Below are 20,390 nucleotides of genomic sequence, written 5' to 3'. Positions count from 1 at the left end.
GAAGTAAGAAACTGTATGCCTGAAGCCTACAGAGTGCTGTAAACTAATGTTACCTCAATAAAAAAGAAAAAAAGAGACCCCACAGAAAGCCCACTTCCACAATGTGAGATCATACTAAAGAGCTAGGATTTTATATTTATGGACTGTGAAAGGACTAAAACCTCTGGGCAGAACACTGCATGGTTTAGGAAGATCATTCCGATGGCAACCTTTTCAAGGAATTAAAGTGATTCTAGTGCTCCAAGTTAGAGCTGGTGGAGACCTGAACTGCTGCAATGGCAGAAGTGATGAAAGGAAGTAACATCTCCAAGTCTTCACAGGCCAAGATTTTGCTCTCTGGGTGGCTGAGCTCTTCTGATCTTCTCCTTTCGCTTTTACTAACATGATGGGGCCTAGTCTGGCCTGGAGCTGCACATCATCTAGACCAGATCCTTAAGCCTGAGGTCTCAACTTATCTGAAGTTCCTTTTGTGCAAGCAGATGAAAGGTGAAAGAAACCATTAGCAGCTTTCTGTCTACCAAACTTCAATAATTCTCATTTTTGAAAAAGAGTTAAAAAATGTTACCCTTTACCATGCTTTAGAGGCCTTAGCCTACCTTTCTACCTTCACCACCCCTCTATTCTTCAATACTGATTAGTTATTGTGACTAGTTATTCTCCAACCTGACTAGTTATTCTTCCTAAATTTACTCAGTTCCTCCCTCACCTCCCCCAACTATGCCTTTATTTAAGCTGTTCTCTCTTTTCTGTCTGTGCATGGTCACACCTGACCCATCTGTAAGTCCCACCCCCAGCACCGGATTCCCGATTCTCTTAGTTTTTAGTTGGCGGGGCGGGGGGAAGCACAAACTCATAGATTTGAATTATGTCTCTTGCCAGTTGTTTTGCTTACTATTCTCACTAAGCATGCTTCCTAGTCCAAAATGAGAAGAACATCTATCTCATAAAATCTAGGTGACTATTAAATGATAAATGCAAGTTAGAGAATTTTAAAAATGAAACCATCTGTAAAAGCTACAACAGTAAATCACAACATAGCATTTTAATTTGTATATTTCTTCCAATTATTAGGATATCCTATCTGGTATTATTCTTATTTGTAAATGTTTTATCTTCCCAAATAAATAATCAGCTCCTTGAGAGGGAGGCTGTCTTAGTCATTTTGTATCTTCTAAAATATATGGCATTAAACTTGGCTTGTGGAAGCTACTGACAAATGTTTACTGAATGAATAAATAAATGATGAGAGATGTAGAGAACACTGAGGGGGTTCACTTTGTTTTTGTTTATTGTTTTCCCAACATCTAAAACCTCTTCCTCTGTGTGAATCTCATTGGAGACAGGGTCCTACTTCCCTCCAAAGAACCTAAAGATACCAAAGTTGGGGCCTCCCTGGTGGCGCAGGGGTTAAGACACAACCTATGAAGCAATCCGCAGCCACTGCAGCACAAGTTCAATCCCCGGGCAGGGAGCAACCCACATGGCGTAGCAGACCTCTCCTGACTCACCCGCTGCTCCCCTCAGCAGTGTACTTCCGTCAATCTGCCTGTTCTGTTCCCCACTCTGTCTCTGGTGAATCCTCTCACCCCCCACACCTCTGGCCTGTACCCCAGCTCTTGTGTGCATAAATCATAAATCTTAAAAAAAAAAAGATACCTAAAGTTTTCCTTTGTTTCCTCTGGTAGCTAAGGCAAAAGAAATATGATGGAGGCTTAGTCATTGAATGCTCCCACCAGGACTTTGAATTTTGAAAAAAACAAGGTGAAGACACAGGGGAAGGAATAGAATTCATTTAAGATGGCAGATCAGTGGTTCCTGCTGTGGCATCCTAAGCCAGACCATTCCTGTGTATGACTTTGGCTGTGATCCCTGATTCTATTTTCTGAGATTGATTAGCTAACCTTGTAGATACCACGGAGATGAAGCTATCACAACCAGAGCTCACTGATGATCTTCCAGCAGTTTTCAGAGAAGTCAGACTGCATTGGGTTGAAGAGTGAGAGATGAGAGAGCAGAAGCAAAGGGGATAGGTCACTTTTCCAGGAGTTTTGCAAAGTAGAGGAAATAATAATGCCTTATACATAAGTAAGAAATTTATTAATATTATTATCAATTGATAACTCCTTGTTCCCATATTATTTGGATTTTATAATTCTACCTTTTTTCTAGTTACTTCATTCTAACTCTATTATACCAGTGTCCTTTCCCAAATCTGACACACCTGGAAGTTTTGGATGTTGTGTCTTTTGGTTGTGGATGACTTGTTTTATTGGTTATGTCTTTTGAATGCCTTGAGTGATTCTGTCTTTGGAGGATGGGTTATAGACATTTTCTCCCCTCACCCCAACTCCATGATCTGTTTTCCCCAAAGATAGATAAGCATTTGCTTCTTGGATCAGTTCAGCAAAGTTTGCAAATTCTTCAGTTCTTAGCAAGCACAGTACTCTATCTAACCTCTTTGCCTCCTGTGCCCCAAACACTTGGTTGGCAGGTTTGGGAGAAGAAAGCAGCTGCCACTCCAAATTTTCTGGGATGTTTCATCCCAGTTGGGGAACTGATTTTGCTGTAAGCTGAGATCCTCCTTTGCCAGCCCCCATCAGTTCAGCTCTGTTTTCAGTGGGGGCTGGAGAATAATTAACACCGCCGTCCACCTGTGCACAGGAAGATGCCTACAGCCACACCAGCAATGATGAAACAGCCCAGCAGGACGCCCAGGACCAGTGAAGTGTAGGAGCGGCCTGTTTGACTTCCTGCAGAAGATGGAGAGAGTGAGGCTAAAGAGCATGGTCCCAAGGTGTTTAAGGTTTGGGTAAAACCCCAAGGAATTTCTGCCCCAATTTCTGCCCCAGCCCTGGGCTTCCTGTTGTTCAAAGTATTCCTCCTTCAGGTCCATCCTTTTGCCTAGAACACACGCAACACACAAAACCAGCTTCAGCCCCATCATACCTTTCGTGTTTTTCGTGGTGATGTGTTCCTGCATGTACTGCACACAGGTGTCCTGCAGGAATTCCTGCAGTTCGTACCGAGTACGGTTGTAGGTGTTGAGCTGCTGTAGGGTGTAGGTGGCCACTTTGGAAGGTGGTTTGGATCCTGCCACCCACAAGGCTGTCTCTGGCTGGAAACTCACAAAAGAACTCCCATTCACAGCCACTTCGAAGAAGACATGGGCTTTAGAGCCCTCGGGAGGCAACTCACAGCCCAGGAAGCAGCGAACGGTCAGAGGAACTGTGGATAGGAGAGTCAGGGTCAGAGGGCTGTGTGGAAAGGGAGCTAAGTGTGGGGTATGCCCACCAAGGGGAAGAGATTGTGGAGGGGGTGTGGGGAAGGTCTTGGGTTACACTGTTGGAGGCTGTGAAGAGGAGTCAGGGATAATGAAGAAATGGGAGGCCTGTGAAAGAAAGGAGTTGGAGGCTCTGAGAGAAAAGTGTGGAGCTATAAGGGAAGTAGCTTCTGTGAAGAGAGATGGTTGAGTTGAGGGTAAAGTGCTGGGGTGGAGAGAGGAAAGGGGATCTGTAAGGGAAAAGAGTTGGAAAACTGAAATGAGGGATGGGGAGACTTCAATGAATTTTTGGGGGTCAGGGTGAATCAGTCATATGGTCTTCTAGGGTCTACCTAGAGGCCACACCAGCAGGAAAAGGGCTTGACTGAGGACCAGTTACTAGGACATCTAAGAACTGCTTCTCTCCACCCTAGAACCCTGAAGCCACTGGAATGTTGAGCAGTCAGCTGACCCTGCTTCATGCTCACCATGCCACGCCCATCCACAGACCCACCACTCCTTGAACCAGGTCCTTCCATAAAGCCCTGCCCTCTTCCCTATAGCCCCACCCCACAGCCCTGTCCCCTGCACCACAACTCACAGGCCAAACTCCGCTCTTGGTGCACTAGCCTCACAAGGCCTGAAAATTGCTGCAGGTAGAGGCGTAGGCCGCGCTCCATGATGGCCCAGCTTTCAGGGTCCTGCAGGGGCTGTAGCTGGAGGATAGTGACATTGTTGTCTGGGCCTTCCAGCGTGTGTGTGGGAAGGCCCCCCAGCGTCGCGTTGCCCCGATGCCACACTTGATAGGGGTTGCGGAAGTAGGACTTCTGGATCATGTGGAAGTTCCATTGGCCTGGGGGTAGAGTCAGCGCGTTGGGCTCTGGCCAGCGTGGGAGGGTCGGTGTGTACCAACCACAGATAATAACCCCTTACCTGGAGGCCAGCCGCCCACCTTCTTGGCCCTTTATAAACTATAAAGTGTCCTCCCACCCTCCCTTCCATTTGGCTCTCACAGTAACTGTGCCAGGAGGGCAACACAGGGATTATTATCTTTGTTTTACAGATGAGGAGACTGAGGCAGGAAGAGCAGAAGCCACTTGCCCCAAGGTAATACAGACAGTGGTCTCCTTTCTCTCTCTCACCCCTCCCTCCCCCATTTCTGGTTGGCCAGCAAATCCTGACCCAGAGTAAAACCCCCATCCCATCTTCTGTTCTCTGTATCTGCCAAGACCTCACTTCAGCCGCATCTGTTCTCATCTGCACAGGGGAAGTAACTTCCTTCCTCAGCCCCTTACCCTCATATTTCAGCTTCACCCCTTCTAATCTTCCCTCTAACTGACCAGGAGTAAGATTGTGTCCTTTGCTGCCTAAAGTGTTCCAGTGAAACACTTCCCTATCAATAATAATAATAATAATAATAATAAAATAGCTGATTGATATTACATACTTATTATGACCTGGTCACTGAACTTCATACACATTATTAGCTTGTGTGTGCCTTCCTGCCAGTAGCTCAATGCAGTAACTACTATTATTAACCCCAGCTTATAAGGGAAACAAACTAAAATGGTATGGCAGAGTCCAGGTTAGAATGCAGGCAGACCAAGTTCAGCACTCTTAGCCACTCAGCTATACTGTCTCCCCATTGGCTGTCTTTCCACACAATCAAGTGAAGGTCTTTAGCCTAACATTCAAGTTGCCAGGGACCAGGCCCCGCTGCTTTTTTAGCCTCTTCCCTATGCTCACATTTATCAAACTACTGGAACTCCTGCTGCTTTTTGACTGACTTGTGACTAGTATGACAGGATTGCTCTGCCTCCTGGCAAACTTCTATTCATGCTTTAAGACCCAGTTCAATTGCCCTCTCCTAATAGAAGTTTTCCTGATGCCTCTCCTCTTTACCCTTCCAGACACAGTGGATCTGTTTCAATAAGCTCAGCTACTTCTTCACTCTTTCCAAATACACAGGCTACACTGGACTCCTCTAGGTGACTGAACCATGTCTGGTTATTGCTGTCTCCTATATCCATAGGGACTGCCACGGAGTTGGTGTCCTGAGAATATTCAAGGAGGGAATGCATCTGGGGTTGTAAGTTGGGGTGTGTGTGTGTATGTATATGTGTGGCCCACTTTTGCATTTGAGAAGTCAAGTTCTGCATCTGCAGGTGTGAATAAGTATATCTATTGGTAACCTTTAACAAGGGTCTTAACTGCTCTGTGTCCTGGTCTCCTTCTCTGTAAAATGGAGATACTATTATCCTCCTTGTGGGGTTTAAGTAAGTAAATTGATGGTTTAAACACAGTGAGTATCCACAGAGACCTGGTTATTATTTGAGGGGGAGACTGAAGCTAGAGAGATTGTGGGAGAGGAGAGAACAAGCCCCTGTATAATTACCCCCTTTTCTGCTTAAATGGAGTCCTTTCAGGCACCTGATTACCCAAGAGTTCTTCCACAGACCACAGCTTCTCCACCCCTGACCCCTGCAGAGAGGGGAGGAGGGCATTCTGCCTCACTGTCTATCCTGGTCTGCCTTCACCTTGTCTACACTCCCCTTTTGCCTCACACATCTCAGCCCCAGGCTTTCCCCCGAAAGTCTTCCATCCATTCTACCAATGTCTTCCCATTCCTTCCAGCTGTCATCTCATCTCTGAGTCTCTTCCATCTTTACTAAACTCACTCACTCCACCCTCAACTCAGACCTTACCCCCTCTAGCCCTCTCCCAGAGCCTAATTTCCTCACCCTTTCTACTTGTCCCCTTTCCATTCTGCCAGGTCTGTATCCCTCCAGCCTCTTCCATCTCCCCCCTTCCTATAAGCTGAACTGTGTTTTTCCTCGCCTTGACTTTGGGACACAAACCAGTCCCCAGGACCCTGCCAGCCCTATGGAGAGACCAGCCGAAGCAGACACAGACACTGGGAGAGGCTCTCCTCTGATCTCAAGCATGTCCCCAAACTGGCAGAGTCTCCAGTACCATCCCAAGGCGGGACATGTGCCCCGGACTCACCATCTGAGGCTTCCTGGCTACATTGGGCCCAGCCAGGCAGGAGCAGTAAAAACAGCAGTGGCAGCAATGTCGTCAACATCCTGGGGTTAGGTTCTTGACTCCACCTGGACCTGGCAAGCTGGGGGGCTCCCGCTGGCTGCAGCCTAGGGGAAAGCGAAGTGAGAACTGCCTTGGGAGGGGAGGAGGCTGGTCCGAGTAGGCTGGAAAGTGGCCAGTGGGGTGGGAGGAGAAAGAAGGCAGCAGACTTATAAAGTGTTATTCCTACCCTGTCTCATTTCCTATTAGGGGGCCGGCCTCCCTCTTGCCCTCCCTCTGCCCCGCCCTGCATTGCGCCCTCCTGCCCAGACCTGCCTTTTCCCTTTACCCAGGACAGCTTCCGAGGAACAGGGAGCGGAAAAGGGGGAGAAGGGCCTGGAGAGAAGCCCTGCCCTCTCTGAGTCAGGGGGTGGGGCATCTACTTTTAACTTAGAGCTGATTGTGGGATGTAGGATCAGCAGGTTACTGGTGGGGAAACTGAGGTCCGAAGAGGTGCAGGATTTACTTAACCTTTGTACATCGATGTAGTGACAGATCTGGGATAAGGATTCAGTGTTCCAACTTGGCCACATCTGTTCAGAATTTTAGGCATGTGTAATCACACAATTAAAATTCTTACTCTCAGAAATAGTCACAGAATGAGTATAAAGCAGCTTCTGCAGCATTGTTTGTAATAGGAGAGAATCAACATCTAATTCTCGACAGAGGATTGGTTATATAAAGCAATGTTTTTTAAACTGAGGTCACATAGTAGAAAAAAACAACAATTTAGCAGTCATGATGGGTAGGTTTTTATTTGTTTGTTTGTTTAATGAAATAGAACAGAATAAAAAAGTGTTAGTGCATCACCATTAACAAGGCAAACAATTTCATGTAATACTGTTCAGTTGTATAAGTGTGAGTTTTGGCTTTGTATGTGCTTGTTTTGAATAACAGCGTAAAATGTATTCTTACTCTATGAAGAAGGTAGAAAAGTGTGAAAATCACTACCCTAAACTACAATAAATCATACTGTTATAGCTTTAAAAAAAGCCCTCCTCTGCCAATATCCCCCCTATTTTCATCATATTAGTTAGCATTCCCTAAAATTATTTATTCATTTACATAATAATTGGTTGTCCCACCAGACTGTAAGCTCCCTGAGGATAGAACTCCATCTTGGTTCTTTACTGTGCCTAGAATAGTGTATGTAATAAATAAAATATATAATAAATAAATAAATGTCAGCTGAATGGATGGTTGAATGAGATAGTTACGATATGCATAGATCTCCAGGATTAAATCACAGAACATTATGTACAGTTTAGAACCAGTATTTGTCAACCACACATGACAACTAAATAACCTGGAAAGATTTACATCAAATATAGCAGTGAGTTAGCTCCAGGGAGGGGCCTGAGATTAAGTGTGTATGTAAGTGTCTTGGTGCATTAGGGGTGGTGATCTTGTGGAAGGTTCTATCCTTCTATTTTATGAAGGGCTTTATCACTCTATTGTGTTGCTCAAAAATTGATCATATATCTCTTGTTGAATTAAAAATAAAAGTTTAAGTAATAAACTGTGGTAGAAAAGGATCATTGTGAGCTGATGTATTGACATGAGACATTGATTGTCCATCTATTTTTAGTTAAAATTTTTTATTTCTATCCAAATAATACATATATAATTCCACTCTCAAATTTAAAAAAAAAAAACAACCTTTATGTGTGCGTCTGTGTATTTTTAGATACATAGGGAAAATGTTTGGAAGGGTACTGCTAATAGAGATTACCTCTGGGGGTTGGGATTAGAGAAAGGGCTGAGGGGGAATTTTTACTATTTTATAAACTGTTGCTTGGAGGGAGAGTTGGTGTCACAGTGGGCAAACCTTGGACACCTGCCAAGTTCCCAGTCTGCTAACTGAACTGAATACATGAAAGAGTGTCCATGCTCACCTCTCAGTTGACGCAAACTAGCTTAGAAATAACATCAGTGTCCTTTTCCAGCTCAGTAATTTAGTTTGGAAGAATGGGGCCTTGATTTCCTGTACTGGGGGAGGAGGGTGAAAATGGAAGCTCTAAATCACCACCGATTATATTGTCTTGCCTTTTATAAAAAATATTATGAATTATTTCATGCTGGAAGAATTTTGTTGCAAACATACATGACCCCACCACCCAGCATAAGAAATAAAATACTGCCAATATAAACCGTGTGTACTCCCCTTAACTGTGTCTCTCTCCCCACCCCACCACCAAAGTAATCACTAACTGAAATTTGCTATTTTTCATTTCCTTACTTTTCTATATACGTATACTTCAAATGCATATATCTCAAAGCTTTATATAGTGGTGGTTTGCATATTTTGGACTTTATGTGGTATCGAAGTGTGCATATTCCTCTGCAACTTGCTTTTTTCACCTTATTAACAAATGGCTAAAGTTATTAACATTTTAATAATATTCACCCATGTTGCTATATGTAGGTCCACTAAGTCCCACTCCTTTCTAATATTCCATCTTATGAATATGCCACCGTTTATTCATTCCCCTGTGGTTAGACATAGAAATTTTTCCCCAGCTTTTTGCTGTTGCATGAACATACTTATACATGTTTTCTTGTGCATATGTAGGAGAATTTTTGTAGGTGTGAATCTGGGAGAGGAATTGCTGAGTCATTGGGTATATTGCACCTTCAATTTTACTATCTATTGCCAAACAATTTTACAAAAAGTATGGGCCAATTTAAATTCCCAGCAGAGTTACCTTGCTCTGCATCCCTGCCAACCCTTGGCACTGGTTTTACTTTGCTTTATCTGACTCCTAGTGAGTTTGAGTGTCTTTTTGCTTTGCCTTTTTTCCCTTAAGGGCTTGGAGAGTGACATGGACGGAGAGCAATAAAGTGTGACTGAGCCCATTAGGAAGAATTGAGTGCTGTCATCTTCCATCTAAGCAGGTAGGGCCTGGGTCACTGGAGTTAAAGTGGATCTACAACACCATCCACAGAGCTGATTGCAGTGAGGTCTACCAAGCTACTGTCTGTCATGGACTGAGGTGGTTGCTGCAGTGGCTATCTCCCAAGCACCCTCCTCACACACCAGCACCCTGAGCATTAATAGCAGAGACAATAATTATTATCATAGCTAACATTTAATGTAGCTAAGAGGAGTGTTAAGCTCCTTACATAAATAATCTCACTTGCCTTGCCAGTCCTACAAGTTGGGTTTCATCAACATCATTTTACTAATAAGAAACTGAGGCTCTGAGAGGTTGACTTAACGGAGGTTACATAGCAAAAGCTAAAATTTGAACCCACATCTTTCTAATTCCAAAGCGTTTGAATTTACCACATATTATCTCAAAAATTTGGGGGGATCTTTGTCCATCAATACATTTTTGAACACATGTTCCCAATATGCTTGAATATTTGTTATATATGGTATAAAACATGCCAAACATTCATAGCATGTGATAAGCCTGTATATTTATCACTTCCTCTGGGGCAGATACTACTAGGCTCATTGTTTCCATGATACAGATGAACTAAATAAAGCCCAGAAAAGTTTAGTAACTTGCCCAAGATCACACAGCTTGCAAGTGCTGAGTAGGGATTTGAATTCAAAGACAAAGAGTATGGAATTGGGTAAAGGGAGAGGGAAGAGAATATTGGGGGTAGGGAAACATGAGTGAGGACAAGTTGAGGGGATCCCAGCGCTGGGAGTAGGGATGAGAAGAGAAATGCTGTGGTAAGAGCCGAAGCCCATGCTCCTAGCCCAGGGGCAGAAAACCACAAAGCAGAGTGGGCACAGGGCCAGAAATTGGGATTTGAATGAGACTTAAAGAATGAGGGTCCTGTTGAGCAAAGGGAAGTGAAGGAAGCTAGCGGTAGTGTTTCCCACTCCAGAGAGCACATGCTGGGAAAGATAAGGGGAGACAGGAAGTGGAGCAGGAGCCAATGCTGGTGCAGCCGCAGTGGATGAGGAAAGTCCTGCCAGGGGCTGGCAGTGTGCCCAGCTGGACTTGAGAGGCTGGGCTGCGGAAGATAGGCAGTTTAACCAGATAACCAGAGTGTGAGCCCTTCAGAGATCACCTCCCGCTTAGGGTTTGTAATAATAACGGTGACATGTACTGAAGGTTTTCAGTGTGTTACACCCCATATTATGTAAGCAGAATACATGTGTTTTATTCCCATTTAGTGCCCTATAAAAAGTGTGAAGAAACTGCAGTTATTCCTAGTTTACGGATGAGAACACAGAGGCACAGAACAGGGGACTGACCTGCTCAAAGATACCCAAATCAAAGAGCTGGGACTCAACCCCAGGTGAGCTGAACTTCAGAGCAGTCTTTCTTATGTGTTAGACCCTCTTCCCAAGAGGGTAAATGTGATAACTCATACGTGGTGCCAGAACATAGTACGTATTCAGGAGGTGGACGAGATAAGAAGGGAACTTGGTTGTGGGGGCAGCAAACAGCTAATTCTGTAGCAGGAAGAAAGGAAGGTAGAGATTGAGTATGATTTCTTAACAGGGAGGTAAAGGAATAGATAGGAATGAACCTTAATCAGGATTTTTCCCTGTAGATGCTAACACACCCCAACTTGGGGACTATGAAAAGAAATCCCTTTAAAGTCAGCATGATTCTAGCTTTTTACCTGCCCAGCAAGTGATGGAAGCCTGCTATTTTGGGCTTGGCTGCTGCCTTTCTTTACAGCCTTATCTTTCTGTGTATTCCAGACTCAGCTAAATCTACTCCTCCCGGTGTCCTGAACACAGAGCACACAAATGTTATCTTTTCAGTTTCTTCATCTTGTCTTTAGATAAACAAGCCCCTAATTTTAAGATGGTCGACTTTACCAATCTTTCCCATTAGTTCATGTGTTGTTTAAGAAATGTTTTCCTACTCTGGGATCATGAAGATATTTTCCTGTTTGTTTAAACAAGTTTCATAGTTTCACCTTTCACCCCTAGGTGTATGGATGCAGTAGAGGTAAGATTAGTTTCTTTTGTGAAGATATCCAAATGTCCCAGAATCACCTAAGGAAAGCCTGCCCTTCCTTACTGATTTGCAGTGACACCTCTGGTTAGTCAACATGGTTGTTTTGTTTTGGGGCCTTTTTCTCTCCCTGCACTAATGCCATGTGACCTCAGGGATATACATCAGGTGTCTCGTAGATAAAGTCTTCCTACTTTGTTCTTCAACAATGTCCTGGATATTTTTGTATATTCTATATGTAAGTTTTATATGTTTATATTCTATATGTAAGTTTTGAAATCATTTTATCAGGTTAGTTTCATGTCTAGAAATCTTAATAAATCATTAATTTATTCCAGTAATTGTTTGTAGATGCTTTTGGATTTTCTGTATGCATAATCATCCACTGATAGTGATAGTTTTATTTCTTCCTTTCCAATTTTTATCATTACTTTTTAAAGTTTATTATTCTGGCTACAATCACTAGTACAGCATTCAATAGAAATGATAGAAACTGTGGAAAGCATTATTATATTTTCTGGTTTAAAAAGAAATTTTCAGTGTTTTCCCATTAAATGTGATATTTGCTGTGTGGTTGTTTTAATAGATATTCTTAATCGGATTGAGGACTATTCCTTTTGCTCCTAATTTGAGTTTTTATTATAACTGTTTTGAGTTTTTCAAATATTTATTATAGAATAAAGTGATCATCTGATTTTTCATCATTAATTTGTTAATGTAGCAAATGCATTAAGTTTCTCGTGTTAAACTAACCTTGGATTGCTGAGATAAAACAACTTCTTTATGGACTATTATCTTTTTTTTTTTTTTTTTGTATAGAGGCATGCTTTATTTATTTGTTTGCTGGTCTGTTTGTTTGTTTTGTTTATACATGCACTGGGTACAGTCAGAAGCGCGGGAGGGTGAGAGAATTCACCAGAGCCAGAGCGGGGAGCAGAGCAGGCAGAAGGACCGAAGTACACTGCTGAGGGGAGCAGCGGGCGGCAGGAGAGGTCTGCGCACCATGTGGGACCCTCCTCCGGTGGCCGGGGAGCAGCCGGGGATCGAACCGGCGCCGCAGAGGCCGCGGGCAGCTTCGCAACCCAGCGCTCAACCGCTGCGCCACCGGGGAGGCCCTGGACTATTATCTTTTTTTACATATATTTCACTCTTCTGCATTCTTCATATTTCACGAAATCCTACCCAGGACTCCAAAGCCTGACTTGGATACTGCCTTCTTCTGAACGCCTTCTAGATGCCTCCTGCTGGAACTGACCTGTCACTCTTCTCATGAAACCAATAGAACATTGCCTCTCACTAGAGCCACACTGCCTGCTTCTATCCCCTTCCCTTTTCCCTATAAACTCTGAACTCCTGGAAGGCACATTTGTGTTCTCTTCTCAATCCACTTTCTCCACCTAGGCTAGTACAGAGGAGGGCAGAGAGAGGAACATAGAGGATGAGGCCATGAATGCTGGATTCCTGGGCTGCATGGGTTCACCTCTCAGCTCTGTCATCTGCTAGCTGTTGGAGTTAGGGCATACTACTTGGCATCTCTGAGCCCTCCAGTAAAATAGGAAGAATAAATAGTACCTGCCTCTTAGAGTTGTTATGGGACTGAAATGAGAGAATATAAGAGAATCAGTACATGGGTGTATGTTCATTTATTTTATTAGCTTAGTCCATACCTATTGCCACTGCATGCTATGCTTCTGATACTCTGAATTGCTCATAAGTTATTTCCAATAGCTGCTGAGAGCTAGCTCTCTCTCTTTCCTTTATTTCCTCTAGAGCTATTCATATGCTGCTTCATTTTTATTCAGTGGGCATTTACTGAGCACTTAATTTGTGCTATGACCTGAAGTAGACCCAATCCCTTCTCAGGAGGCAAACAGGACAGAGGTAAACAATGGTAATAGAATATATAAGTATTAAGATAGGGAGCCAGGAAGATGGAGGATTGGGACTAGAGAGCATGGAGGGAGAGATCTGGGGAGAGCAGTCTTCTAACTTAGCCTGGGGGTCAGAGAAGAGACTTTCAGAGAAGGAGATGCCTAAGCTGGTCTTAAAGGACAAGAGAAGGGTAGTGTGGGGTGAGGCAGAAAATATGGGGGGAAATTGTTTCCAATAGAAGGAAAAAAAGATGAAAAATAATATAATATGAAAGGAGAAAGAAAATAACAAACTTGAGGAATAGGTTGTGCTTAAGTATAACCCAAACAGGATAGGTAGGGGAAAGCAGAAGTGATGTGAAGAGGTAATCTGGAGTCTAATGACGAGCCTGTCATACCACACTAAGGAACTGAGACTTTATTTTGAAGTGATTCTTACCTCCTTCTTTGACTCACCTAACGTCTATTGGAATAGATGTCACCAACTCCAGGAAACCTTCTGTGACTTCATGCCCACGACTCTCAGTTGGATATTCTCTCTGTTCTACTTGTCTTTCCCCTCATCACAACCTTTACTTCTTTCCATAGTAATTGTTTAAGCATCTGTCTTCCACACGAAAAGCTATAAGGTGGAAGGGACCATGTTTTAACATTTGTATCACCAACCTAGCAGAGTGCTTATTTTTAAGTTTATTGAATGAATGAAGAAATAAATTGTTGTCTAGGGAAGAAGAGAAAATTGTGCCTAGCAAAGTGCCAGAACATAACTTGCATGGAAAAAATTATTTAGTATTTTAATGCCTCAGTTTTTTCATCTGGAAAATGGAAATAGAACAGAAATGATCTCAAGGGGGTAGCATGGCTTTGTGAATTTCTTAACTCAGGGTCTGACACATCATGTCAGGGATAAATCTCAGCATGTTAAAAACATAATTCTAATACACATAGTCCAGGGAGCATGGGTCAAAGTTTCACTTGGCTCATTAATAGGGGTCTAGCAGAATGGCAAAGCCAGTTCAAAATAAGGTATAAAGGGACTCCCCGGTGGCCCAGTGGTTGAGCGCTGGGTTGCGAAGCTGCCCGCAGCCTCTGCAGCGCTGGTTCATTCCCCGGCTGTTCCCCGGCCACTGGAGGAGGGTCCCACATGGCGCGCAGACCTCTCCTGCTGCCCGCTGCTCCCCTCAGCAGTGTACTGCGGTCCTTCTGCCTGTTCTGCTCCTCACTCTGGTTCTGGTGAATTCTCTCACCCTCCCGCACTTCTGACTGTACCCAGTGCTTGTATAAATAATAAATAAATAAATCTTTGAGAAAAAAAATAAAATAAATAAAAAATTAAAAAACAAAAAAAAAATAAGGTATAAAAACAGTAGATTTATTAGTCAGTGAAAAAGAAAAATATTGAAATGACATTACTAAATTACTTACAAAATGGATTAATGTCCTACAGGGTAATCAAACCATAACCTTGAGGATTATCTTTTCTAACAGACAGAAAATGAAATCGTCACATCTTAGCACACTTTACGGAATTGTAAAATGTCTGGGCTCTAATCAGCTGTGTAGATAATGTTAAACTTCTCTCAGAGACTGGTGTCTCTTCAGTAAACTTGCCAGTCACTGCTTTATCATGACATCAAAAGGCCACATCCACATGATCATGTTTTTACTTTATATGTTTTAGGTAATTGTTCTTAGTAAGTTTAATTCAACAGGTACTGTTATTATTGTAAGGCCCTCAATAAATGCTTGCTAAAAGGATTTTTATTCTATTATACTTTTTCATTCTCCCCATTTTCTTTACTCCTAACTACACAACTGACCAGCAGCAGAATTTGGGGACTATGGGATAGGTAGACCGAGAGGGCAACCCTGTTGGACACCTCTGTTCTTCCCTCCTGCAGTCTTGGGTGACATCTGACTAAGAGGCAGAGAAATTACCTTCCCCAAAGAAGAACATATATTCTTTTTTTTTAATTAATCTATTTATTTATACAAGCACTGGGTACGGTCAGAAGTGCAGGAGGTTGAGAGAATTCACCAGAGACAGAGCGGAGAGCAGAACAGACAGACTGACCAAGTACACTGCTGAGGGGAGGGGAACAGCAGGCGGCGCTCCATGTGGGACCCTCGCCAGTGGCTGGGGATTGAACCGGCGCTACAGAGGCTGCGGGCAGCTTTGCAGCCCAGCGCTCAACCTCTGTGCCACCAGGGAGGCCCCAGAACATATATTCTTTGAAAGACTGAATACTGCTTGGTGGCCAGGTGGCTTGCCGGCATTCTGCCTGTTGGGGGAAAAGAAAACCAAATATTCTCAAAAACGCAGTGATGTAGGCATCGTGGGAAAAATCAGAAGTTAATTGACCCATTATCCATTTATTTTTTTCCATTTTTTAATTTTAAAAATTGTGGCTATGTACATGTAATATAAAATTTACCATCTTAACCATTTTAAGTGTATCGTTCAGTGATGGTGGGTATATTGTTGTGCAACCAGCTCCACCATCCATCTCCAGGACTTCCTCATCTTGCAAAACTGAAACCCTATACTTATTCATCAATAACCTGTCCCTTCCTTCCATAGTCCCTGGCAACCACACTTCCACTTTCTGTTTGTATGAATTTGACTATCCCAGGTACCTCACGTAAGTGGTATTATATAATATTTCTTCTTCTGTGACTGTCTTATTTTACTTAGCATAATGTTCATCTATGTTGTAGCATATGTCAGAATTCCTTCCTTTTTAAGGCTGAATAATATTCCATTGTATTTATATTCCATTTTATTCAACCATTTGTCCGTTGATGGACACTTGCATGGCTTCCACCTTTTGGCTATTGCCTTCATCTACTTTATAGTATTGGATTATTTTTGTTTTGAGTGATAGGCATCATTTTCAAAGCTTGCAATCTCAAAGATTATTGCCTGGCTCAGTGCCTGGGGCTAAGCAGACTGTGAGACCACCTGTGGCCACTTCTTGATTCTGTACTTTTGCCTAAATACTGCCTGAATGGCTGTATTTCCCTAGGCAGACTTAACCTCAGGTCTGAGTTCACGTGGAACATGAGCATTATAAAATGCATCCTGGGACTCTGACCGAAGAGTTATTGCTCTAAATGTTTGGATAAGCAGGGGCAGGGGAAATTCAAGAATTTCTACATAACAACAGATGGAAAATTTCCCAGGACAGATTAGTTATTTCTTGGCAGTCCAAACGCATGTAGTGTGCACATTCTGCTCTGGGAGAATCCACAAAAATCTCCAGGTGCCAGAAAATTATTCCAGACACTTCCTTGCTAAAAGTAAACAGTAAGTACTGGATCAAAGGAGATCTAACTACCTTGGCTTTGAGCTTCAGAGATTAAACTTTTTACTCTGACTTTCTAATACAAAGGAAGAAAATACTGAATATCGAGTCACATGAACCAAAGGTTAGATGACACTGCAGAAGTTACTTAGCTCTCCACCCTCCTATCCTATATTGACCTTTTATTTATATATTTCTCATTAATTTCATCAATGCCATACAGTATAGCCTGTCTAGGTTCTAACCTTGGCAGTACCACTTATTCAGAGTGAGACATGGGTTGTTACTAAACCTCTCTTCAGCTTTTACATTTGTACTTCAAATTTTATGTCTTTTATGGTGATAAAAGTACTGTCTCAGAGGGATGTACTAAGGTGTTGATGCATGTAAAGTAGGAAGAACAGTGCCTGGAACATATGTAAATGCTTGCTATTATCATTGCATTTTGGTCTCCTCCTCCTCTTCCTACTCCTTCTTATTGTTGTTCAGTTCACAAATTGTCAAATTTAACTTGAAGTATTGTCCTATAGTTCTGTAATAATTCTTAGCTACTTCTGGAGGGAAATTTCTGCATTTGATGTGCGTTGATTTCTGTTGTGCTTTTTTTTTTCTGCAGTAATTCTATATGAATCTGCTAATATTTTCCTTGTGCTGAAATATAGTCTCATTCTCTCATTTTCTAGATATGGAAACTGAATGAATCTCCAAAGGGAATGCTATTTGCCCAAGATCACAGAGAGACAATGGTTAAACCAATAAAGAACTAAGGGCTTCTGACCATGGTTCCAAAGTTTGTTCCACTCAGTGCAGAGTTCAAGGATATTGAACTTGGGTATTGCTATGACTTGTATCCTCTGTTTACCCACAGGACAATGATGAATAACTGTGATTCCAAGTATCTCTGATAGGTATTGTTTCTTTCTCTCAAAATTGCAAGCCCTTCAAAGGATTGTGACTTGTCTACTTTGGAATCTTCACCATATGCCCAATACTTGGTTCAAACTGTTGGGGGCAAGAATTATTACCTATAACACATTGAATTACTAGGGGCAGATGCTCAGTAAATGGGACTGATAACCCTCCTCACTTAAAAAACAAAAGGAATGGGTGGGTGTGGAAGAAAATATTTATCAAGGACTTAGTATGTTCCAGTTACTATGTTGAGGATTTTCACCACTCTCCCATTTAATCCCCAGAAATATTTTATAGCACTGTCAATTTCCACATTTTCAATCAGGAAATAAAGATCCAGATAGGTCAGGCAACTTACTGTGAGTCTCTTCACAAGTAAATATTCAAATTTGACGCTTCACTGGTGGACTCCAGCTTTCTAGAATCCAATATAATAACACAGAGTGAGAGATACAGTTGGGAAGGAAGAATCCTAATGCTTTCCAGAGGGTAAAAAAATTGTTTTCTCCTGAGAAAACTATGAAATCAACTACATAAATTGTGAAAATATAAGTCATGGCTTTATTTTTTTTGTTCTGTGACAGTGTGGGAAATGCATATTTTGATCAAACTTGAAATTAAAAAAACAAGGAAAAATTATGAGCATTTCATAAAAAGAGACCAAACTTTACCCAATTCAGGCAACCTGACCCCACTCTCCCTGAAAGTATTTATCCATACTAGAATCTTGAATGTGACACAAAAGGTAAGCTATAGGATTTACATGGAGAAGGATGCTTAGTCCTGGTGAGTTTCTTAACAGGGAAAGGCCCAGACCTGAAATATGCTTAGTACCAGAGGGAAGAGGAGGGGAAAAGGCAAGGGGATACAAGGGATGGGAGAGTGAGGGAACAACTAAATCTGTTTTCAACAAAAAAACAAAAAACAGTGATCTTGTGGGGGAAAATATGGGGAATTGTGAAGAAAAAAAAAAAAACCCAACAATTTAGGACCTGTACCAGGCTGAAAAATGGCTCCCTAAAGACAGTTAGGTTCCATTCCCTAGAATCTGTAAATGCTACCCAATTTGGAAAAAATGTCTTTGCAGATCTGATTAATTTAAGGATCCTGAGATGGGAGATTATCCTGTATTATCCAGATGGCTTCTAACACATGCAATCACAAGTGACCTTATAAGACAGATACAGAGGGAGATAAGACACACACCCACAAAAGAGGCAATGTGCAGATGGAGGCAGATATTGGAATGATCTGACTACTGGCCAAGGAATGCCAGTTACATTCTTTCTTCCAGGATAAGCTGGACAAACTAGGTACAGATTCTCCCTGGAGCCTCCAGAGGGAGTGTGACCCCTTGATTTTGGCACACTGAAACTGATTGAGACTTTAGGCCTAGAACTGTGAGAGAATAAATTTCTCAGCCACCCACTAAGTTCGTAGTAATTTGTTACAAGTAGCCACAGGAAACTGGTATAGCTGTCCTGTGTTATCCAAGTCTCAGTTTACTCTCCACTCCTTTCCCTTCTATCTGGCACTTCCAAGGGAGTTTCCAAAAATATCCTAATATTTGTTGAGTCTCTCTTCTGCCATGCACTATGATAATAAGCTTTACATGCAATAGCTACTGAATCCTCACAATCCTATTAGGTAGGTACTAATATTAGTCCTATGTTACATATCAGCAAAATGAGTTTCAGAAGAAAACCAAGTGGGGTCACACTCTGAATTGGCAGTGGAAGTAGTATTCTAATTCCATCTAGCTCAAATACAAAACTCACACTTTAACCTCTACACTGTACTTCCACAAGCTCTCTCAGCTAAGACAGGGTTTTAATTCCTGTATTAACTAATGACATTTCAGGACATTTATCTGAGGGATATTTTTAAGGATGCTGGACCAATGGAGAACAAATCTGCCAGCTCAAGAAACGGAGCTGCCACTCTTTTTGGCAGAAAAGAGTATGACCAATCACAGAATTATGGAAAGGTCAAGTTAAAAGGATTATAGAGATCCATTTGGTCAAACTTCTCATTTTATAGGTGAGAAAGCTAGTTCTAGAAAGAGGGAGGTTCTAGTTTGGGTGTCACCCACAGAGGGTATCAGTGGTAAAGTTAGACTTGAATCCAGGTTTCACTTCGATTGCCTATCACACTGCCCAAAGTCATAGGTGTTGCTATGACACTTAATCTTAGCTAGAAGGCTGAGAAGTGCTGTGGTCTAAGATCCTGGTGAAATTCTGGGAACTTGCAAGAAGGAAAATGGAAAAATGTGTCTGAAACCTTTTCAAAGCTACAGTGCCTCCAGGATCTTCTTTCTCACTATATATACTTATATGATGGCATTGTATATTACTGCAGCTTAATGAGATGGCTCAGCGGATTGGGAAGAGGAGGCTTTTGCATTGACAGGGACTGAAGGGACCACCACGATGTGACCACATCCCAAATAAGAGTGTTAGACCAGGGAGGGTGATGCCTAAAGAAAAATTGTCATGTCATGAATGGCAGCCTTGTGTAAGTTGTGCCTTACACGATCAGCAGGGAATTGATTTGGAAACTCATTAATTTGGAAACTCCCTAAAAATACGGTAACATTCTTCATCTTTACATAAGCCCACTCAGTAATGAGGCCCCGCTGGTCCCTGTCTTTTTGTTTATTAAGATAGTTTTAAAAAGATAATGTATTTAAGTGTGGTTGTTCGGCTGTCCGAGGCATTTAAGGTGCCCCCCATATTCTTACTACATAATAAATGCTATTAGTAAAACATTAATAATGGTACCAGCAGCAGCAATAGCCACTGTCTTTAAGACACGTTGATCTTCGCTTAAGAAACTATATAACCCCAAATGCTCTTTGCCTGGGTTCCGCCATCCATTGCATTCTGGGGCTTGTAGTCCGGAAGCGAGTGGCTGATTCATCAGCGCGCAGGCGCACTGACACCGATTCCCGGAAGAACCTGCAGACACTCCGACGATGAGCGGGTGGCGGTGGCTGGTGCTGCTGTGGCGGCGCTGACAGGACACGAGCTCT

General features: G+C 42.4%; 1 protein-coding gene across 1 annotated transcript; it reads right to left on the bottom strand.

Moving 5' to 3' along the window:
* Positions 1–2,634: 2,634 nt before the first annotated feature.
* On the bottom strand, positions 2,635–6,344 carry PROCR (protein C receptor; the record flags this gene model as incomplete). The annotated part of the gene is made up of 4 exons (XM_084247189.1): positions 2,635–2,750; positions 2,947–3,225; positions 3,861–4,112; positions 6,266–6,344. 4 exons carry the CDS (start codon positions 6,342–6,344, stop codon positions 2,635–2,637), a joined length of 726 nt encoding a protein of 241 aa, XP_084103315.1.
* Between the last annotated feature and the right edge of the window lie 14,046 nt (positions 6,345–20,390).

This window comes from Talpa europaea, assembly GCF_964194135.1.
Source record: "Talpa europaea genome assembly, chromosome: 11".
Classification (NCBI taxonomy): Eukaryota; Metazoa; Chordata; class Mammalia; order Eulipotyphla; family Talpidae; genus Talpa; species Talpa europaea.
The sequence above is the reverse complement of the archived record's forward strand: the minus strand, read 5'-3'. Positions and strand labels throughout refer to the sequence as shown.